The sequence below is a fragment of the Diabrotica undecimpunctata genome, chromosome 8 (assembly GCF_040954645.1).
Source record: "Diabrotica undecimpunctata isolate CICGRU chromosome 8, icDiaUnde3, whole genome shotgun sequence".
In the NCBI taxonomy this organism is placed as follows: Eukaryota; Metazoa; Arthropoda; class Insecta; order Coleoptera; family Chrysomelidae; genus Diabrotica; species Diabrotica undecimpunctata.
The window spans coordinates 83,293,911-83,318,852 of NC_092810.1; the positions used below are offsets into that span (position 1 = coordinate 83,293,911).

The 24,942-nt window shown below is 34.4% G+C and overlaps 2 protein-coding genes across 2 annotated transcripts in view; one reads left to right on the forward strand and one right to left on the reverse strand.

Moving 5' to 3' along the window:
- Positions 1 to 24,942, forward strand: part of LOC140448468 (uncharacterized) — a 375,096-nt gene that overhangs the window by 167,274 nt on the left and 182,880 nt on the right. The window lies entirely within an intron of this gene.
- Positions 8,313 to 11,741, reverse strand: LOC140448955 (uncharacterized). The gene has a single exon (XM_072542093.1). The coding sequence runs from the start codon at positions 11,739 to 11,741 to the stop codon at positions 8,313 to 8,315; it is 3,429 nt and encodes a 1,142-aa protein (XP_072398194.1).

The window sequence follows — 24,942 nt, forward strand, 5'->3', positions numbered from 1 at the left end:
ACGTCCGTCTGGAAATCGTAAGCAAACAACGGGACTCATCAGAAAACATAATAACACTCCATTACTAAACATTCCTGTCTCTGTGATTATTCATAAATCTCATCCTCTTAACTCGATGAGCTGCTGTTTATTTAGGACGTTCTACTGGCTTCTGAGAACGCAAACAAACCACTTTTATGCAGTACTTTTCTTACAGTATCTGCAGAAATATGAGTTCCTCGACGTTTCTAAGGCTAAGCACATAGTGGAGCGACGAGGAGAGTGACGATAAGAGCTGCGAGGAAAGTGGCGAGATCATCGCGCTTATATAAAAGAGTCGTCATCACATAGTGAAGCGGCGAGTATCGACCTAAAAAATAATTATAGAGTCATTTTTTACGGAGAATTCATCTTTAAAAATTTGGTTTTTAATGAAAAATAAAAAGAAACAAAAAAAAAAAAAGATTTAGTGTCCATCACATTAATACAAGTAGGCATTTACACAGTGAATTTTACCACTTATATAAGGAATTACGAGAGCATCTAGATAAATTACAAGCATATTTTCGGATGAAAATTACAACTGTTGATTACATACTGGATAAAATTCAGCATAGGTTGATTAAAAAGTGGACAAATTATATTCGCAATCCCATCTACTCCACAGAACGTTTGGTTATAACTTTAAGGCAAGTACATTTTTTTATTCTTTTAATATTTTATGTAGTTTAAATACAGCAAAAATATTGAGTGTTTCTAGTATAAGGTTTTTAAACTTTTTTAACATATTATTAATTTGGAGTATGCTGATATAGATCGTCAATAAAATTACTAAAATAAGACCCAACCGATGAAGGATTGGAGAACGTTTGATTGAAGGTTGAAAGTTGTGTTAATGCTGGAGAATTATTAATTTGACGTTCTTCTCTAATATGCTGACTTTCAGAAGCTTTTGGATAGTTTGTTTTTCGATTTGGCTGTTCATGAGCATATATATAATTGTAGAAAAGTTCTTGAATTTTGATTTTTAGAAGCATTTTCCTTTGCGGAGTAAGTGTACGTATATGTGGCAAACTACTTTTAAAAAAACTTTCATCTTCATCTACTGTTTTGTTCTGCTGCTGTTTTAAAATTTTCAGTTTATTTTCTTCTATTTCAACTAAAGCGTTATCTATATCCAAATCAGTGTGACGGTTTCGTTTTAAACTCTTAGAAGTGGAAGGAGTAGGAGTTAATTCTGTATTTTCATGTTCTCGGTGTAACATATTATTTTGACTTTCTATACTTTGTTCTGTAGTAAAGCTATCTGTAATCAAGTCATTTTCCTCTGAACCTTCATCGATAATATTATTATCTTGACTATCTGGCAGATTGCCGGTACTTGATCGCACTGTAAACTGATCTTTTAAAAAGTTCAATTGTTCAAAATATTGCCAAGATGTCTTCCATATCGATGCACCATCTCCAGAACGGTTTATCGGCATTTTTTTAAGTTCTTTTCTAAATGCATCACGTAAATTTTTCCATTAACCCCTGACAGCTGCTCCTAAAAACAAAACAAAAACTATAATAATAGTTATAATACATAAATTATATAAAAATATAAAAATATAATATATAAACATAAATTATAACAAGAGTGTTTATTTTTTCAGATATTTAGCCACTGGAGCATCGTTTAAAAGTTTGGGATTCACTTTTCGAATGGGTGCGACAACAGTGTCAGTAATTGTACAGGAAACGACAGAAGCAATTTGGAAAATATTACAACCTATACATATAGAAGTTCCTTCAAAAACTAATTTCCAACAAATTTGCAGGGAGTTTGATGACATCTCTGTTTCATTTAATGGAAAAAAATTGTCTAAACATCCCATCAGATAGTAAATTGCCGTCAACAGAAATAGCCGTCAACCTTATATTTTCATAGGGGATGAAGCATACCCACTTTTAAATCATCTTATGAAACCATACAGTAGACAGAACTTCGACAACGAAAAATAATACTTTAATATGCGACTTTCACGAGCAAGACGTGTCGTAGAATACGCATTTGGTATAATTACTGCCAAATTTCGTATTCTTTGAAAAGGAAGACAATTCGAAATAAAAAGACAAAAAAAAGGTGGTTGAGATTTTTTTTGGTCGAGTGAAAAATTAATTTTGATACATTCCATTTTATGACATCTAAATATTTATTGATTTTTTACAATTTCTAAAACTTTTATTTAAATTTTTTTTATTATTGACATTGATGACATTTTAACAGTTTTACATTTGGCGGGGATAATATTTCACTGTAATAACTGACATCAAAGTGAAGCTCAAAAAAGTCCAAGAAAGCCCCAAAACACCAAAATTAAATATCTCAATATCCAACAAAACGTTAATAGAAAATGACTTAAACAATGAGCTAAAGAAACCAATCAATGAAAACAACACAGAAGTATGGAACACATTTAAAGATCTTACCTTGAAAGTAATAGAAAAATATTCAACAACGTTACACAGACACAAAAAACAACAATGGATGACTGATGAAATTCTGGAATTATTGGAGCAAAGAAGGAAACTGAAAGGTAACAAGACAGAATATAAGGAAAAACAGAAACTAATTAAACAAAGATAAAAGTGGCTAAAGAAAAATGGATGGAGGATAAATGCAAGGAAGTAAAAAAGTTGAATGAAAAACATGATACGTTTAATATGTTTAAAAAAGTTAGAGAAGTAGCTGGTCTTTATCATAAGAAAACTTCACATACTATAACCGATTCGTCGGGAAAAATGATAATAGACGAACATGAAATTCGAACAACCTGGTGTAATTATATAAGTGAACTGTATAATGATGATAGACCCGAAGAACTGGAGACTTTAGTTGAAGGTGAAGGACCAGAAATACTAAAATCAGAAATACTGCATGCTATAAAGTTAGCAAAGAACAAGAAAGCCGTTGGCCCTGATAACATACCGACAGAGATGTTAAAGCTTATAAATGAGGAAAACATTGGAATACTGGTCAAGCTTTTCAATGATGTTTATTCGACTGGTGATATCCCTGAAGATTGGTTAAAGTCCGAATTCATAACACTACCAAAAAAACAACGTCCGAAAAACTGTATTATATAGAATGATAAGCCTTATGAACCACACTTTGAAAATATTTCTACGCATCATCCACAGTAGAATCAGAGATAAATGTGAAGAAGACCAGGATGAAACACAATTTGGCTTCAGAAATGGACTGGGAACTCGGGACGCCCTCTTTGCACTAAATGTATTACTGCAAAAATGTCGAGATCAAAGGAAAGACGTCTTTGCTGTATTTATTGACTATGAAAAGGCCTTTGATCGAGTACAGCATCACAAATTAATTACAATATTAAAAGATAAAGGAGTTGATAGTCAAGACATACGATTCATAGAAAAGTTATACTGGCGTCAAACAGCGACAGCTCGCATAAACGGAAAATCAACAGAAATATGTAAAATACAAAGAGGTGTCAGACAGGATTGTATACTATCCCCACTGTTATTAAATTTATATTCAGATAGAATATTTAAAGAAGCGCTGCATAATTTGTAATGGGGCGTGAAAGTTAATGGAATTCTGATAAATACAATCAGATATGCAGATGATACAGTTATTTTAAGTGATGACATGAATGGATTACAATGTCTTTTAAATGCCATTGATACAGTGGAAAGAGAGTTTGGCCTAAACATAAACTGTTCAAAAACAAAACACATGGTGTTTAGCCGTTTAGCACATCAAGATGCACGATTATATGTTGATGGTCATATAATTCAAAGAGTGTCCAGTTTTAATTATCTTGGTTGCCATATTACTGAACAACTAGATCCAGATCAAGAGATAAAACGTAGAATCGAGATAGCCCGCACGACATTTTTAAAAATGAAGTCATTCTTCTGTAATGATAACTTGCAACTTCAACTTCGAAAGCGCATGGTTAAATGCTACATTTGGTCAGTCCTCTTATACGGTGTCGAAGCATTGACATTAAAAATATCCACCATTAATCGTCTGGGGGCCTTTGAAATGTGGCTGCACAGACGTATACTAAAAATTCCATGGACGGCTATGCTGACAAATGTGGCAGTCCTTGAGAGAGCAAATGCTGCTCGCGAGCTGCTTGATAACATCAAATGTAGAAAGATGCCTATTTTGGACACGTAGTAAGGGAAGACCGATATAATATTCTTTAACTTATTATGATGGGTAAAATCGAAGGACGCAGAGGAATTGGTAGAAAGCAGGCCTCTTGGTTGAAGAGTATCAGGGAGTGGACAGGAATGAGGAAAGCTGTGCAACTCTTTAGAATAGCTCAAGACAGAGACAGTTTCGCCATGTTAATCGCCAACGTCAAGGGGACTTGATAGGGCACGTTAAGAAGAAGAAGAATATTTCACTGACGAAAAGTTTCGTATTTGGCGGGGATACGAATCCTGTAGGAAACATATTTTTGATTGGTTGGAGGACAAATAAGAAAGTAGAAAAGAGATGTCTGTGACAAGAAATAAAAGCAAAGAAAACAAAAAACAAGAAGAACATTTAGAACAAGAAGAAAATTTAGAACACGAAGACATTTTAGAAACAACAATCATGGAAACAGGAAAAAAGGAATTATCAGAATTAGAAAAATTATTACAACTTATGCAAATACAATTACAAAATCAGGAAGAAACAAAACGAGGAATGGATAAAATTGATAAAAATCAAAAGGAAACAAAACAATCCATAGAAGAGAACAACAAGAAAATGGAGGAACGTTTGACAGAATTGAAGAAAATGTTTGACAATTATGAAGAACAATATGAAAGAGCAAGAAATGAAAATTCAAAATAAAATTAAGGAGATAGAAAATTGCCAGAAAAAGGAACTAGAGAATTTAGAAATCAAATTTAAAAACGCATTACACGAAGACAAGCGAGAAATTGACGAAAAAATTAAGAAAAACGAAAAACAAATTGCGGAAATCAAGAATCAACAAAAGTTTGGAGAAAGAAGAGAAATACTTATCCAAAGTACAGGCGACGTGAAAATCCAATTTGGCGGAGATGTGATAAAATTGCATCCGGTTGTTTTCATCAAAAATTGAAAGAAAACACTACAGTACGTTGAAAATTTCGAAGCTTGTAAGGAAAATATCAGAAACCATCTCAAGGATAAAGCGAGCCTATGGTTTGACAGTAAAGAAGATGAAATTACTAATTGGGAACACTTTGAAAAAAGATTTTTAAATTATTTCTGGGACAAAATCCAGTAACTAGAAATCAACAAAGAACTGCAGAGCGGGGGATACATTGAAAGGATGGGAATGTCAGAAAAAACCTATGCATTACAGGTCTACAACAACGCCAAACATTTGAAATACAATTATTCATCGGATCAATTAGTAGAATTGATTGCCAGACATTTTAAGGAAACGTTAGAAGACCACATCACTTTGCAAAATTACAAAGACATTGATATTCTTTGTCAATTTTTACAAATAAGAGAATCGCGTTTACCAGACAGAAGATCTAGAAAACCACAAGAAACACAGAACTACAGAGATAGGGGGCAAAATTATCGTCAAAAACGGCCAAAAAGAGAATTTATCCCGAGAAAAGAATACGAGAATAGAGAAAAAAGGAGAGATAATTACGAATCAAGAAATTAACAAGGAAACAGAGACAGATACAGGGAAAATCGTAACAGAAATACTTACACAAACCATAAAGAAGATATCAACTACAGGAGAACACATGACCAAGGATATCGAAACAATAGATACAACTCAGAAAGGCCAGGGGAATTGAGAAGAGAGGTAAATAACACACAAGTAGAAGAATACGGGGAAGAGAAACAATGCGATGACAAAAGAAATACAGAAAGACAACAGGAGGATTTTCACGAAGGCGCGCACTAAGAACCAAAAAACAAACTGGAATTTTTTGTCACCCAAAAGAATTTATTAAACTGGCAGGACATAAGGACAAAGAAAATAGATCAAATTTAAAATTTGTAAATGGGTTTATACATGAAACATCCATAAAAATTTCGATAGACTTAGGTTCTGAAATCTCTCTCGTAAATAGAAAATTGATAGAAGAAGTTGGTTTGACAAATTTAATTTACAAAATATCTAGGGTGAATTTCATCATATCATATAACGGGGGTCCTACGGCGATTGCCGCTTCCCGCATTTCAGCCTCCATCTTTTCCTATCTCTCCAATCTCTCTCTTCTAAGCCTCTAGATTGCATTGTTTTTGTAATTTCTCTTCTCCAGGAATTTGGTGGTCTTCCCCTTTTCCTTCTTTCTGGAGGAACATACATTAAGGCTTGCTTTGGCCACCGCTCCTCCTCCATTCTCATCACGTGACCATACCATTGTAATTGCCTTCCTTGTATTCTATCTGAAAGAGTATCTCTAATTCCTGTACGGTTTCGTATTTCCTCATTCCTGATTCTTTCCATTCTCGATACTCGACATGACCTTCTAAAATAATCCATTTCCACAACGTCTACTTTATCTCGTTCATTCTTTGTCATCGTCCAACATTCGGCACCATATGTGGTAATTGGTTCTACAATTGCTCTGTATACGCGAAGTTTGGTATGCATCTTTATTTTATTAGACCACAGTAATGAATTCAGTATTCGGATGCATTTTTTCCCTTGGGTTATTCGGTTTTGTACATCTATCTTAACTCTGCCATCTGCTGATATGATGCTTCCTAGATATTTATACTGGTTGCAGCCTTTTATGACTGCGTTTTCAAGCCTCAGATCTGTGGTATTTCCTCCAATTTTTAAATATTCTGTTTTGCTTATGTTTACAGTAAGCCCCCATTTGGCATATTTCTTAAATAATTTTCGATTCATATAATTTATATCTTCCTCATCGGTTGCAACCACCACCTGATCATCTGCAAACAACAATGTATAAAGAGTTTTTTGTCCCACTTCGATGCCCATAAATCTACATTTATTTCTCCAATTCCTCAATGCTTCTTGGGCGTATATTTTAAAGAGTGTCGGTGACAAACAGCATCCTTGCTTTAGGCCTTTAGTGACTTTAAATTCATTTGAGGTTCTGGTTCCAATTTTTACACAACTAACTGCATTTTCGTACAATTTATATATCGCTCGGATATACGTCGAATCCAATCTGGACCTTTCGAGGACCTCAAACATTTTCTTTAACGGGACACTATCATATGCTTTCTCAAGGTCTATAAATACCAAATGGGTCTCTCTACTTCTTTTAACACGCTTTTCAATTATTTGTCGTAGGATAAATATATTATCAAGGCAGGATCTCCCGGTACGAAAGCCGCTTTGTTCTTCAATATCTTGTATCTGTCTTTCAACCTTCTTCTTTAATATTCTGCCGTACAATCGGCCCACAGAGCTCATCACACTAATACCTCTATAATTGGAACAGTCTCTGTACAAAAAGGGTGTACATATGTGAAATTATGAATATAATTTCAGTTGATGAGGACTGTATTACATAGGGCTGGTTCAAATAAATTAGGATATGTGGTAAAAGGTTATACAGATTATAGCAAATTAAGTTTATACAAAGTCTTACCAATTCTTCTGCTGCACATACACACACTCGCGGTATTTAGAGGCTTTCAGTCGCGGTTGTTCTTCATACGGGGAAACTGTCCGGTTACCGGTTTCTGAACACGTCTTTCGCGGTACTAACACTGAGATCACACGAGATATAGCACATTTGCGTCTGTACACGATTTAAAATAGTACTTGCGGTATTTTTCGCGTAACTATAAGCGAGAGAGATAATTAGAGTGGAGAAAAAGCGTGGTAAGTCTATACCAAGCGATAGAGAGATTATACGTCTGCCTAGTAGGACTCAGCAGACGAAAGAGAGGACGACTGTTTCTAGCAACAGTCAGCAGTCAAGAGAGAGTGTCTGTTATCATCGAGAGACAACAGGCAAGAGAGTGTCTTTCTTCTTTGCTATCTTACAACTGTCTGTATTTCTAATGGAGTGGGGTTAAAATGTGAGTAGGAAGGGTTGGAGAACGGGAAATAATTGTAAAATTGTGGTAGAATGGTAGCTAGTAATACAGCGAAAAATTTACATGATTTTTCGCATGTGAAAAAATTGAACATACTGGGGGCGAGCGAGAAGAGTTACGCCACTGGAATAGGGTATCAAATAGTTACTTCGAGAACGGGGGTAAACCGGTATACATTAGGGACATTGTTGTAAAAACTAAGATAACTAAGAACTATTTAAAATCTAGAGAAACTAAAGTCTAGAGAAACTATATACATATTTGGCAGAAAGTGCCACTATTGGTTAAAGGGTAACCTAGCTACTTTCTTTATTGACCTAAGATATTCGCCATTAGGTGTGGATACCCTAACAGTTCGAACAAGAGAGTCTTTGCCTGGGAGCACTTCGATAATCTTTGCCAGAGGCCAGAGGAGTGGGGGAGTCTCTTCATCTTTAATAAGTACAACATCACCTATCTTTAAAGGATCAGTAGCGATGTTCCACTTACTCCTACTTTGGGTCATATGCAAATATTCCACCGACCACCTTTTCCAAAAGGTTTGATGAATTTTCGAGATATGCTGAAAGAGGGAAAGACGGTTCTGTGGTATTTCTGAGAGATCTGGTTCTGGTGGACTTGTGAGACTTTTTCCTACAAGGAAGTGTCCGGCCGTTAAGACTGAGAGATCATTTGGATCGTTTGAGAGCTGAGTGATAGGTCTTGAGTTTAAAATGGCTTCGATTTGACAAATTATTGTATAAAAAACTTCAAAGGTAAAACGAACATTTCCTACAAGACGATAAAGATGGTATTTGGCACCTTTAATCCCTACCTCATGCAACCCAAATTGAAAAGGGTTACGAGGCACTCCAAATTTAAAACGAATAGAGTTTTCAGAGCAGAAATTAGTAATCCTCTGCGAGAAGTTCTTACTTTTAAAGAGTTCGTTTAACTCAAGAAGCTGATTGCGGGCACCATAGAAATTAGTAGCATTGTCTGACCATATAATCTCGGGAGCACTCCGCCTTGCAATAAATCTTTTAAGGGTGAGAATAAAAGCATCAGCTGTTAAGCCGGTGACAAGTTCGATATGAACACATTTGGTGGTCATACATATGAAGAAGGCTATGTATGCTTTGTATAATGGAGCCTTTCTAAGATGAGGGGATCGGATCATGAAAAAACCTCCGTAATCTACTGAGACCTTTTGGAAAGGTCTTGTCGAAAGAACACGATCGGGATAGAGATCTGCCATAAGTTGTGTTGACTTGGGTGTCATGAAACGGAAACATTTCACACAGTCATGTATTATCTTCTTTGTTTGTCTTAGTCCAGAGATAGGCCAATATCTCGAACGAAAATTTGACAACGTGGTCAAGGCACCTGCATGTCCCAATTTAACATGCATTTGTTTTATCATTAATTTGACAACTGAATGATTAGATGGTAGTAGCAAGGGATGTTTCTGTTCGAAAGAGATAGGGGCAAATTCTAATCTACCACCTACATGAAGAAGTCCAGTTTTCTCAGAGAGGAAGGGGTTTAGTGCCCTGATAGTTTTATCAGAGATTATTTTCCGATGTTTTAACTCATGAAATTCTTTAGGAAAGGCCTGTGATTGTATGTACTTAACAATCACAGTGGTGGAGGAGCTTATTTCACAAACTTGCAGTGGTCCTAATTCTAAAGGTGAATTAGTATGTCTTTTTCTTAGATTTGAGAGAAAACGAAAAACATATGCCAGAGTTCTCTGAATTTTTGAAAATGACGAACATTTATTAAAAAGGGTTTCAAGGGTATTATTCACTTGAGATATGTCAGAGGTTGTGCTTAAAGTGACCTGAGTGTGTCTGAGTTCCAGTAAATCTCCCGTCCATTCTTTTATCCTGAATTGAGAGTAGTCTATTACACTGGAAACTAAAAAGGGGGGACCTTCGGTCCAAAATTTTTTTAAATTTGACTGAGTGATATCTGAGGCTCTAGAGGGCAAATCTGCTACGTTTAAAGAGGAACTTACATGATGAAATAAAAAGGATTTACTTAATTCTTTGATTTGACTGACACGATGAAGTACAAATGGATTCCATGTAAATTTAGTTGTTAAAATCCATGTTAAAGCGATGAGGCTGTCTAAGAATATGTGAACTTCAGATATTGTGACGTTTTTTGAAAGAACCTCAAGTACCTTTCTAGTAAGAGTGACACCTAATAAGATACCAGACAATTCTAACCGAGGAATAGTTAGTTTATTTTTTAGTGGAGCTATTCTAGTTTTCGATGCTATGAGGCGAGACGTGACTGTGTTGTCACTATACACGACTCGAAGATAGACACAAGCAGCATAAATGTCCTGAGAGGCATCGGTGAAACAATGTAATTGCATATCCGATTTAAGCAGTGGAAGTGTCAGGCATCTGGGAAATGTAATTTTAGATATTGATTGGTATGTATCCAATAATGATTTCCAATCCGAGATTAATAGGTCATCCAGTATATCACTGTCCCAGTCTAAGGGCAATGACCAGATACGTTGTAAGAAAGATTTAGAGTGTACTCTGAAAGATAAGAGTTTTCCTAAGGAGTTATACATTCGAGAAACATAGGTACACAATTTTCTTTTTGTTAAGGGAGGCGCCTCTTCACAAATAGGCAACTTAAAAGAAAAATCGTCTTGATAAGGTAACCTGTTAATACCTAGGACCTTAGAGAAGCTACTAACTAAGTCAAGATTAACTTCTGAAGTGAAGATCATATTATGCTCATTTGAAAAGGCACGAGAATTTAAATATATTTTATAGAGTTGGAAACCGTGAATGTTCAGAAGCGACCGTAGTTGAGAATAAGGTATGTGTATCCTTTCCAAGTTATTGGCGCTGGTCAAGTCGATATTTGCAAACCTTTTTAAAGTATGAGAAGCCACTGAGTGCGTGGTTTGGTTAGCAAAAGTTTGAACCTGAGAGACAGTAAACAACGGAGTAGGGCACGTTACATTAACGTTCACCACATCAGGAGGCGGCAATGCAGACTGGGCCTCCAGTAACAGAATATTGTTGGGCACTGCAGTAGCTGTTGTTACTTGGCCCTCTACGAATGGTAGGGCCACGGTAACAGAAGAAAAGGCAGGTTCGACTGAATCTAATGAATTAGATTGTGAGGGGGTATGAGTAAGAACAGTTTGTATTGAGAGAAATTTGATGACATCCGTGTCAATACGAGGCTGTGAGAGGAGTATTTGATTTTCGTGTATTAGTGGAGGAGCTATGGATTTATTCCGAGGAGGGATAATTTTCAAAAAATTGACATGTACATCACCTTCACAAGGTGTTGCAATTGATAATAAATCAATAGATTTTTGTGTAGGAATTTTATTGAAATGTAAGAAAGTGGGAGTGAATATATTCTGAGCTTGAATAGAGAGTTTATTAACCTGTCGTGTATTTAGAGCATTTAAAGTTTCAGGTTGAGAGATATCTTGAATTTGTATATGAGTTTGGGGAGGTATATTTGCCAATTCCGCTTGCACACCGCAAGAAGGCGGTACTTGAGTTAAGTTTTCAATAACCAATGAAGACAAATTGACAGTTTTTAGAATAGGAGCAGAGATTAAAACATTTTGTGTATGTAAAACTTGACTTGAAACCAAGGTATTGGATTCTTGTAATATTTGTGGGGGAGAAATGTTAAGAAGCACGGGAGGTGCAGATATTATAGTTTCAGTAATCATATTTTGTTCTGGAGTAGTTTGAAAACTGACTGTTTGTGCTGGTAACACATTTTTTAAGAGAGGCTGGCCTATTACATCTTGAGTACTAATGTTATTAGAAGTGTTTTTATCAGTCGGCTTTTGAAGCTCTTGCGTCTGAGCTTGAACAATTGCAGAACGAAACGAAGTACTTATAGTTATTTCTTGCATCTGTTTGAACTGATTGGGGAGGGAGTCAGAGTAAAATGTATTTTTAACTTCTTTTTGGCCATTTATATTCAAATCAGTACTTTTAACAATGTATTTACTGGAAGTATTCGCCTTAAATTTTGTATCAAATTTAAAAGCCTGTTTAGTTTCCAGTTTTTCTTCTAAGAAACATAAAGCATCCATATATTTTTCATAAGTAATATCTACTTCCTCACTTTCGAGAATAGTTTCGTCGTCAGCCAGGTTTTCCAAAGCATCCAAATACGATTTATAAGCTGCCCTAAGCTGAGTAATATATTCCCTAATTCTACAATTAGAGAGGCCTTGTTCATTTGAACTAACAACGTTCGCAATTCTGGCGATATTTCTTTGTGAAACGTTCATTGCATAAAAATATTCTGCAATTTCTGCCATTTTGAATTGGAGTATATTATTGTTATATAGAGTATAATAAGAGTGTACCAGACAGAAATGAATGATAAAGAGAATAAAACCTAGAGACCCTTGGAAAGGGTACAAAGAGAAGAGAAAAAATATGTATATAAGAGTGTAATGAGATTATCAGTTTCTTGTTTTTTTTTTTGTGTGAAAATTATATTTGGTATCGTGAATTTAATTTAAATTAACACTGAGATAATTTTAATTGATTTAATAAAGCAATTAATATGCAAATACTTTCTAAGAGCAGAGGTTATTGTAAAAATTTAGTTTGTGTCATCAAGCGATTTGAATAAAGCGATTATTATAATAGGGATTAATGACAATAACAGCTTAGAATTCTTGTAAAAATTTATTATTCAGAACAATAGGACATTATCCCAAATTATTTACCTAGATGTCTACCTATGGCAAAACGGGTCAAAAAACAATACAATTAGTTGGGATTATAATGAGTATCTTTGGTTGACAAAAGACTGGGATTTTTACTACGTCACAGGTATCTATCAATGGGTAATTTTACCTGACTTTCTAACGTCCTTTAACAATAGAATCATAAAATTGGAATTTACACAGATAAGAATTATTAAACAAGGATCTATCAATATATCGATTTATCAATACATACGTATATACATATATATCAAAAAACATATACACATATATAGAAATACATAATTTCGAAGGACCAAATTAAATGAGATTTACAGCAGAGATAAGATTTATCTGAACCTAATTGGATCAAAATAAATATGTTTAATCGAGCATGAAATAAAACAGAGAGAATGAGGATTTACATATGACTCAAAAGTGTACCAAACTATGTAGAATCAAGATGTGAGACAGAGAGATAGAGAGTGAGAGAGAGATTATGATATTATGATTTATATCCGACTCGAATAGACCACAATATGTACAAAAAGGGTGTACATATGTGAAATTATGAATATAATTTCAGTTGATGAGGACTGTATTACATAGGGCTGGTTCAAATAAATTAGGATATGTGGTAAAAGGTTATACAGATTATAGCAAATTAAGTTTATACAAAGTCTTACCAATTCTTCTGCTGCACATACACACACTCGCGGTATTTAGAGGCTTTCAGTCGCGGTTGTTCTTCATACGGGGAAACTGTCCGGTTACCGGTTTCTGAACACGTCTTTCGCGGTACTAACACTGAGATCACACGAGATATAGCACATTTGCGTCTGTACACGATTTAAAATAGTACTTGCGGTATTTTTCGCGTAACTATAAGCGAGAGAGATAATTAGAGTGGAGAAAAAGCGTGGTAAGTCTATACCAAGCGATAGAGAGATTATACGTCTGCCTAGTAGGACTCAGCAGACGAAAGAGAGGACGACTGTTTCTAGCAACAGTCAGCAGTCAAGAGAGAGTGTCTGTTATCATCGAGAGACAACAGGCAAGAGAGTGTCTTTCTTCTTTGCTATCTTACAACTGTCTGTATTTCTAATGGAGTGGGGTTAAAATGTGAGTAGGAAGGGTTGGAGAACGGGAAATAATTGTAAAATTGTGGTAGAATGGTAGCTTGTAATACAGCGAAAAATTTACATGATTTTTCGCATGTGAAAAAATTGAACAGTCTCTTTTATTCCCTCTCTTATATATGTAGCTTATATAAGATTTATTCCAATCTTTAGGAATTTCCTGGTCTCCACACATACATTTATTGAAAAGTCTACTATTAATTCTAAAAGTGCAGTCGGCCCATATTTAACCAGCTCTATGGGAATGTCTCCAGGCCCTGCGGCTTTTCCGTTTTTAACCTCTTTTAAGGTTTCCGTCAATTCAGATAATGTTATTATAGGGATTTCCTGTCTTTCGTCTCTGTTGTCTATTAATTCCCTTATCTTTTCCCATCTGTACTCTACTCTATCCTCTTTCAGCAGTTTCGTATAATATTCTTCCCATTCATTTAACTTTATGAGAGAAATGTTGTCTTCATTTTTCTCATTTTTCCTAAACTGCTTTAATGTTTTCCAAGTTTGTGCCACTTTTGTTCCACCCATAAATCTGTCCAGTTCATCACACTTAGCCTCCCAGTTTATATTTTTCGCCTTATCCACGTCTTTTTTAACTTCTCTATTCCATTTAGCGTATATTTCTCTGTCTTGAGGATCTTTGGATTGAAGTCATATGTGATATGTTTGTTTTTTCTTGAGAACTTTCTCTTCTAGTTCCGTTGACAACCATTTAGGTTTTCTTTTTTTCCGATTTTCAACTTTTCCCAGTGCTTCATTTGCCGCTTCATGAATATATTTTTTAATTACCTCATACAGACTTTCAAGGTCTAAGTCCTTTGTTTGTTTCTATATTTTTTATTTTCTGAGCTATTCTAATTTTATATAAGAACTTTGTCGAATCGTGTTCGAAAGCTTTCCAGGTTATATTTTTTCTCCATTAGGAGAAAATTCTCATAATAGTCAAGTTTTTCATTTATTGTTGGTCAAATTTGACTTTGTAGTTGGTCAAATATGTATAGAGGAGTCACTACTGTAGTACTCGATGCAGCGGGTAGACCTGAAATAAATGAAAAACGATTTTAATACAAAATAACGCAAATTCGATATTTTGCTATATTTGACATAGAGCATTTCAAAGGGGCTTAGCTCAACAAAGCGCAAATTTGCGCGGCTATTTTTTATAGAATTACTTAGTTATATATGTCAAGTATATAACAAAAATTATGACAGGGACGGACTAAGAAGTAGTTTAAAACAGTTATTGATGTAAACAAATACATTATGAACAGGGTGATGTTTGTCGTGTTCAAAATTAATGATAGATTATTTGAACTAAGTTATTTTGTTTTTAAAAACAATAGTTCTTACCCGTATTATCGCAATCCATCATAATTAAATCGAAACAATTAGCTTGAAATGAATAATGCACTTAAGAAAGTTATAAGTTTAGTAGAGCGTCGAAAACTAACACGTACACGCTCGTTCACTGTCGAATTCGAATGACGGCAGAGTAGATCCCCCTAGTAAGGTAAGTGCCATAGAAAGGGTGAGGAGAGAGTTTCTAGCGCCAAATGCATCTGGAATCGTTAACTAAAATATTTGGCGGCAAATTCAAAAAAGTATGTATTGAATGTCATTCGGGAAATTCAAAAAGTATATTCCTGAATATTAGGCGGCAAATTCAAAATCCGAATTTTAATGGAAAATAAATATAGTCATAACATAATAAATAAATACTTATTCTATGCCAAAATTTATTCTCTGTCCAAAAATGTAGTATACATGTATGCAATTTTATATACCATAAATGTATAACATATCAGATAGAGACATATGCTTTGATACAGGATACGTTTGTATTCATGATTTTATGACTATATCTGTTTTCCTTTACAACAACATAAAAACAGATCTTCTTAAAAATTTATTTATTTCTGTAATTTATAAAAATTGAGGAATCACAGAGATATATTGATTGATATTATATGGATCTAAGTCATCACTGCCATTGTGGTCATTACCTGTATCCCTGTGTAGGAATCTGTATCCACAAAACTAGGTTCCATTCTGAACTTAACCATCTATTCACTGAGACCTACAAAATAATATATGGAATTACACAAAAGCAAGCATCCAAACTAAGTAAGCCGTACGTGCGGAGGCTTGCATACCCATATGGATATTCAGGCATACAATTCATTGAGGTAAGAAGGATTGGTCCCAGTAAATTAGGGACCACTCCCTAGCCCCAATGCTCCCCAGGCTTTCCTCCACACCCCTACCCCCCTTATTCCACGCTGATGTGCTATGGGAGGCTACTTACAAATTTACTGAATAAAGCAGAGCAGCATGAGGCGCTTTAGTCCTGCTATGCTACTTGTATGTGTGTATTCATGTCCGTGTGTGTGTGCGCCCATGTGTGTATATGTTAGAGCTTTATTATTTATCTAATGTATTTTATACACAAACATATGTAATCTAATGTATTTTATACACAAACAAATAAAAAATAAACTATGTTTATGTATAAAATAAAAGTAAAAGATGTTACTATGTATAATTAAAGTAAAATATGTAACTATGTACAATAAAAGGAAAATATGTGACTATGTATAATTAAAGTGAAATATGTAACTATTTAAATAAAAGTAAAACATGTAATAAGGTACTACAATGGGGAATAAGGCAAGGACACACCATTTCTCCCAAACTGTTCACCCTTGTTCTATAAGACATCATCATCATCATCTTTGACTCGACAATCCTTTGTGGATCTTGGCCTGCTCTAAGATTCGTCGCCATTCTGTTCGGTTTCTGGCAACATGTTGCCATCTTCTGATTTTTAATATCCGTAAGTCGGTTTCAACTCCATCTAACCACCTAATTCGCGGTCGGCCTTTGCTTCTTCTTCCTACAGGTGTTCCTGTGGTTAGCTTTTTAGCAATCGTATTTTCTGGCATTCGTATTATGTGTTTCTATAAGACATTTTTAAGAAATTACTATGGGGTACTATTACAACAGGGGTATAAACATCATTTCTATAAACTTAACAGCACAACGTAGATACAGATAGAAGCAATTGTGAGAGACCTACATTCAGGATCAGATACAAAATGTTTGATGATGAAGATATATGTAAAACAATCAGAGAATTTTAAAATTTCCATATGAGTCCAGTAAATAGAAAACACAATTTTATTTGTTTGCAACAAAATGGAAATATGAGACTGTAAACAGAAATGATTTACAAAAAAAGCAGACACGTTGTTTGTAAAATATGTATACAATATAAAAAGCATAGGATATAATTAATGAAGAAGCTTTTCAAAATTGATCGAAGAGAACTATAACATACAAATTGTACAGTTTTATACTGGAAATAATTTAATTACATTTATCACCTGTACTTACAAAATTGTTTTCTCCTACTTTCATATTTTCTATGAGCAATTAATTTCATAGGATTCTATCCTAGTGCATTTTGGTTTACTCTTAAGGAAGTTAATAAATTTCTGGCTCTGCCATTTACAATTGCATTTACACTTTTACACCACATATACAGAAAAAGTCCTATAAATTTACATATTTCCGTCTTATTACACTAGTACCATTTTATTGTGTTCCATTTTAACGATCGTGGAACAATGTTTCAAACTTTTTTTAAAATTTAAGATGATTACATCACAGACAAAAATTCAATTTGCAAATGCATACCTACACCAATATTCATATCTTCACTTCAAACTTCAATTCTTCGACGGCACACGGCACATGCGTCTCCCGCTATGTCATACCAAAGAATATAGACGCATATAGAAGGACAGTTCAATTCAAATGGGCGATTTGGTCACGGTTGTGACTCGTTGTGACTACATAAACTCAAACCGTGGCCGTCGGCTTAAAACCATCATGAATGATGTAGTTAGGGGGAAGTGGGAAAGGAGTACGAACGGAGCAATTTATTTAACTTATGCATCTACGTGTAATCAAATTTCGATGCCATTGATTTGCAAGCTGTCTTTTTTTTGTTTTTTTTTTCACAACAAAATCTTTATTTTTAATATATTAAATTATTAAATTTTTAATTTTAAAACTTAAAAAGGTACGATATTTACAATATTCAAAGTATTTATTTTTTTTTATTACATGTAAATAATATTTTATAACTTTGAATTAAAAATAGGTTTGTTCTAACACTACGAAAAACCGTCACATATCTTTTTATTATACTGTTTTCGTGCCCAAAAATTTACGAACCACTTTTAAAAAATTTCAAAATTTTTCAACCAAAAATTAAATTTAATTTTCTCAGAACTTTTCATCAAACTTTTTGAACAATTTTGACTTATCTTTTTTAATTTGCAAGATTTTCATTCCATCAGGGTACTTTCCCGTTGAAATTCCTCACAGCGCTTAAAGACAGTTATCTTTAAGCGCTGACATGACAATGAAATTGTACGGCGGCCACATCTACGTTCAATGTATGCCTTTCATCTTACCCACATCTTACCTAAACAATATTCCAGGTCTACTTGACATGCTTCCCAATTTGTTTTACCAACCAGTCTTCTGTGTTAAGGTCTTGATTTTGCCTCTTTAGACGGGTCCTGATAGTTTCTTCGTCAAGTTTTTTCTCGGGGACGCGGGTGAGGACCGTTGGGCGCTTGTGCATATTATTTGGTACAATTATATTTAAGTTTACTCCCTCCCACGGGCCCGCAATAGTTTTCACCACTTCGTCACTTCGCATTCACACAGTCGTCCTAAACGATGTTTTATGGAACTGCAGAAGTTCATTTTGACCTCAAATAGGAGCCTCATCAAGTGCTTGCTTCAGTTTGTTAATGATCAAATTAGCTTGAGTAGGATCTAGTTGAGTATCAGGATGGTGTCTGTGTGCTACCACTATTCTGAATACTTTTGTCAGGGTGCTTTATGACCTAGTCTGCTCGTTAGAGCACCTTGGTTTCTTAGCAACTCTGTTACGAGGGGGGTTATGGTATTCTCCCGAAGTCTCTTTTTATCGTCGGATGTTGCTGATTTGGATTTCTTAGTATTTGCTATGGTATATGTCCCAGCAGCCATTTTTGCCTTTTTCTTATCTTCCTTTGTTGAGATCTAGTGAGGCGTTATTTGAGACTTACTTATTTATTATTTAATTTAAAAATCCGAAATTGTACTTCACAATTTCGAATTTTCTAATTGTAAAAAATAATTCTTTGGTGTATGTGCTAAAAAGCAATTCTAGCGTACTAACAAGATCAGGAATTGTTTTTTGATCGAAACACCTTACAATTTTTTGAGCTTTATCTCCCGGTGATTGTCTTTTAATTAATTTTATTTATAATTTATAAGAAGAGAGTTTTAGTTATATTATTTGTAGATTTGTACATATTTCAATTAAAAATTTGAATCATAATATTTTTTCTAAAAAGATTCATTTAATAAAAGTAAAAATAAAATAAAATTTTCTTTAAAAAATTTTATAAAACGCAAAAATTTAATCTTATTCTACGACCACGGGGCATCTACATATAAAAATATCTAAAGTTGCATTTGTTGCCCCACTCTTTCATATTTTAGAAGCAATAATAGCGCCTACATGGCCGCTCCCTAGTGGTACTAAAATCTTGATCCACCTGTCACTGTCATTCTGTTCTTTTTCATAACGCGAGAATAACCTTTGTCGACGCTCAAAAATAACAGTGAATCATCCTTCTATTGGTCATACCCACACCTAGAGTGACTGGAGCGCCGCCGCCATTACGTACGAGCGGAATCGTCAAAACAAACTTCCCCGCTGTCATATCTCTCTTGTACTACTTTTTTTATGTACATACTATGAATGACCGGAGGCCTGCTCTTCGGTCGCTGGTTGTGGGGATGTTATATTGTAGCTGGAACTCTTGACTCAACGGAACGGTTGGTAGCTTACCGTTATTTTGACTTTTTAAAAATGACTTTTGGCCGCCGAAGTATCTAAAATCCGAGCGTCACAAGCTCACCCTAAAATTGATCCTTTTCAAAAGAATACGATTAAATCACAATTACTTATTTGAATTGATATATGGTCTTTGGTTGCGACCTTAATTGATTTTAAGTACTTATATAAAATTTATATTTTTTTCTAAATTATGTTAAAAATGTTAGGTTACTTATGAGATTGCAGCCTTTCGGACCGAGAGATCCATCAGGCCAGGGGCCCGTAGCATTTAGCATTCTGTCACTCTATAGTTACGCCACTGCAAGGTACCCCGTTGTTAAATCTATACCTAACAGTCAGTGATAAAGAACTTGATAGATTTTAAGATTAAATGAAATGAATATAAATGTTAAGAATAAATTAAGCATATTGCGATCATCAATTTTGCTTTTCTGTGAACAAAAGAAGAAATGAAGCATGTAATAGTAACTTTAGATCATAGCTGAAGATGCAAATATTGGGTTTAGTAGTTATAAGTTTAGTAGGCTTGCGATTTTTGTTGTATTCTAATATTCAAAGATATTTCAGTATCATCACACGTTATTTAATAATGACAAGGAAGAATCGATACAATTGTATGTATGTAGTTTGTAAATGGTTTAAGCACGTTAATATTTACAGAATATTAACGTATTATTTCCGAACAAGATAATGCAACTTACTGCGCAATAAAATAAAAAATATTACTGTTTTACCGTTTGACACTCAAATCTGACAAATTTTCTGAGGATCTAAAATGATAAAATAAAGATCATGATTGTAACGATTTAATTTGCCTACAATTGGGTATCACTTATAGGGGGTTGAAAGTGGGACTGAGCAATTACTGGGCTGGAGATTGGGTAAGCAAACAAACCGAAACGTTTGCGAATGGCTACTCTTGTTTTGGTTGAATAGCTGGATCGTAAGTAAGTATCTTTATTTGAGGGACTGGAAAGAGTAACTACAAAGGAAGAAATGAAAAAACACTTACATACATTTCCTGGGCAACAAACACAAGACGGTTCCTAAGCTATTTGAATTGGACGCCGTTTAAAAGAATCCTCTTGCTGGATAAAAAAAAAGGCTTTTTTTCCTAAAAAATTTTAAAGGGTGAGAATATTTTTAAAAGAAATAATTTTACAACTCCTGGTTTAGAGAGAAACATTACATATTTATTATTATTTCACATCAAGAGTTATTACAAATAATATTAATAAAATTTTTTAACAAACCTTACAGTGGCGCTATTGGCAGCAATTTAAACAATTATTATAAATCAAAATATCATAATTTCATCATAATTACTTACATTGAGGTTAACCTTTAAACAAAACAGAATTCAAAATTATGTACTAAATGTCAGAAAAGGATAATACTGACTGTCATATGTCGAAATGAAATATTAAACTATTTTTAAATATTAATTAAATATTAAAGTAAACTTTATTTAAAAGAGAACTAATATGACAATTAGCTAATCCATAAAACTTATAATTCTATTTATTTATAATTTTTTAGTTTGTCATGAAAGCAATTTTTTTTTTAATGAAAACATATTTATTTTTGCTTTGAATAATTTTAACAAAATTGGTATTTCCTTAAAGAAAGTTTTTGGGATTGGAATTGACTCAAAAAACACTATCCCATACAAACTGCTAATGGTCTGGGACGACCATGGAACACAAAATGGATAATTCCTGGGAAGGTATGTAGAATACTGACTCGGACTTCGGATTATCCTGGATGACAACAAACTACACTCTTCAAAACTCGGCCGCTCAATTCTTGTTTAAAATTATGTGAACCTCTCAAGTTGTTGTAACGCTGCTTTACAAAACTCCTCACATAGGACACAGCACAACAAATCAGTGATTAACTCCACAAAGACTGCCAAATAGCATCTTGAGCCCAAATTCACCTCTCAACTTAAAAAAATTGCCGGATTTGAAGAAGTACACGCCGAAAGCTATTTCTTCCGAATCCAAATATCAACTCTCCCTGTTACTACACTTCACTTTTTTTTTATGACAAAAAAATGAATAGCGATGAACGAATGAAATGAACGAATTTGAAGAAAATTCGGTCTAAACAATGAAACCGAATTCTTTTGATAGCGGCTCCACCGAGAGTGATATAATTATTTTCCACGCATAACTTTCTTACCAACATAAGTGGATATTTATTTGACGAGCAATATTAATCGGACTCAAGATCAAACGCGAAATACCAATCTGTGTTTTATAAACAAGACTAAAAATGTTTATATCATCTCAGCGACGCAAAAATATTGAGAATATTTTTCGGTGTTTTAACATATACAAGGTAATTAAAAATGCTATATGATATGTGTCTTTAGTGATAATAAAAGAAACCTCTAGCCTTTCCTATAACACTGTAGTCCCAGGCAATGAAACTATTTTCCCAGAAAATGGGAACTATTTTTGATAAGGGATGGAAAAATTACAAAAGTAATAACGAGCCATTAACAAGAGCTTGTAATTCAAAAAGTATTGGGAGCACTTATCATTTATCCGTTTGTGTTCTCTATCGAAGAAGATATTATACACACGCACATGTTACTTTTAGAATGGGCTTTCACTGGGCTCTTGTTAGTATGTGTTTGTACTTTCGCTATCTTATTACCTATATCTAGATGGGGGTTTCATATAGGTTGGTTGATTGTGTCATTGGTAGGTAAAGTTTTTTTGTTGCTGGTAGAACCTCATATATTGGTCATGACTCGCTGGAGAGCTACCGTTATTTCTTTCACCTTCTTCTGGACTACCTTAGTAAGATCTGGTGTGAATTTTAAGCCTGAATCAAAGTACATTATCAAGTATTTTGCACATTTTATGTTCTTTATTGTATTACAACTAATTTGAAAAGTCAGGTCAGGTCTGTTTATTGGGTCTTTCAGTATCATAACTTTTGTCTTATTACCGACCAATTTCAGGTCGTTCCTAGTCATCCACCTATTAATTTTCCTACAGCGTGCGTTAACTTTATTCTTGACTTAACAATACACGTCATCCATAAATAATATTGCAAGATCGTCTACATATGCTATGGCTAGAGTGTATCTACCATAATCGATGTCTTGTACACCATTGCATATAATATTCCAGAGTTAGACATAATATTCCCTTTTACCACTGTAAATGATTCGAGTTTAGTGCTTAATTGACAGAGTTAAAAACATCCTTCACATCCGGAATAATTAATATGACCCATTTCTTTCTTGTGCTTTTTACTGTATCAGTTGTGCGTTTCAGCGTATTGATAGCTGATTTAGCTTTTCTAAATCCTCCTAAATATTTTCTATCTGATATGTTCTCTACTATCTACTATCCTGATAAATGGCTAGAATCAGAATTCATAGCGATACCTAAAAAACAGGGGGCTAAAAAGTGCGAAGAATATCGAACAATCAGCCTAATGAGCCACATGTTGAAACTGTTTCTTAGAGTCATCCATGGAAGAATTTATAAGAAGTGCTTGATCGACTATGAAAAGGCATTTGACAGAGTTCAACATCAAAAAATAATAAACATTTTAAAAGAAGCAGACCTGGATGACAAAGACCTCAGAATAATTTCAGAACTATACTGGAATCAGACCGCATACATGAAAATTAACGGAGAAGAAACAGATCACATAAAAATACTACGTGGAGTTAGACAGGGATATATCCTATCGCCGTTGATTTTTAATATGTACTCAGAGAAAATTTTTAACGAGGCTCTTTACGGAATAGACGAAGGCATCCTTCTAAATGGTGAAAGAGTAAACAATGTTAGATATGCCGACGACACCATGGTGATAGCAGATAGTTTAGAGGGGCTTCAGAGGCTAATGGACAGAATAAACGAGTACAGTCAACAGTACGGACTAAACATTAATACCCACAAAACGAAACAAATGATTATCAGCAAGGAGAATATAAATGGGGCTCATCTATACATTAATGGGACGCAGATAGAGCGAGTAAAACAGTATTGCTACCTGGGAACTATTATAAACGAACAGTGGAGCAATGTACAGGAAATAAAGTGCCGCATAGGAAAGGCAAGAACGGTCTTTAACAAAATGAGCGCCATCTTCAAAAGTCACAACGTATCCCTAGATACAAAAATGAGACATTTGAGATGCTATGTTTTCTCTGTGTTGTTGTACGGGGCGGAGGCATGGACGCTTACAGACACCACTATTAAAAAACTTGAAGCATTTGAGATGTGGCTTTATAGAAGAATGCTTAGAATATCATAGACAGCAAGGATCACGAACAAGGAAGTTCTAGAAAAAATGAAGAAGGAACCAGAGATTGTGTTTACGATCAAACGCATAAAATTGCAATATCTGGGACACGTTATGAGAAATCAGCACCGTTACTCCCTGCTGCAGTCTATATTGCAAGGTAAAGTCAAAGAATTTGACTTTACCTTGCAGTTATTACTTTACCTTACTAAGTATTATTTTTATCGCCTTTGGTGGCACATGGTCTGGTCCAGGGGATTGACATATTTTAATGAAATTAGCGGCTCTGTGTAGTTCTGCAGTAGTCAGTTCTCATTTGTGGGCTTACAAGAAAATAGGGTGTTTACTATTTGCCTTCTTGTATCATTGCACAGATTGTACTTTTTATCAGGAACATAAATAGTTTTAAACAAGTCTGAATGACTACAAAGAAATATGTTTGTATAACAATGGCTCACATATTAGATATAAAATCGGAATTTTCATGAAAAGCAAGGTCAATATTAATATTGCTGTGTCTGTGGGTATAGATAGATTCTGCTTTAACCACTGTATAAAAAACATGTAGTTTATAATAATAATAAACGTATTTTGTTGTAACGATGTGTTAAGTTTCTCCACGAGCAAATTATTATCATGGCTGCGGAATTTAAGAACATGGTTTAGGAAAACATCAACGGAGCTGTTTCGAGCCGCAGCGAGCAAGGTCATGATTGCCAATATGATTTCCAACATCCGAAACGGATAGGAACCAGAAGAAGAAGAAGATATGTTCTCTTATCTCTAAGTTCATCTTTTAGCCGCTTTTTAAAAATATTTTGATATAATTTTTCCTAGATAATCCAGGAGATATGTAGGTCTGTACGAA

What these genes read in the sequence shown, in the direction of transcription:
- LOC140448955 (XM_072542093.1), bottom strand. Translation starts at nt 11,741, where the DNA reads ATGATTACTGAAACTATAATATCTGCACCTCCCGTGCTTCTTAACATT.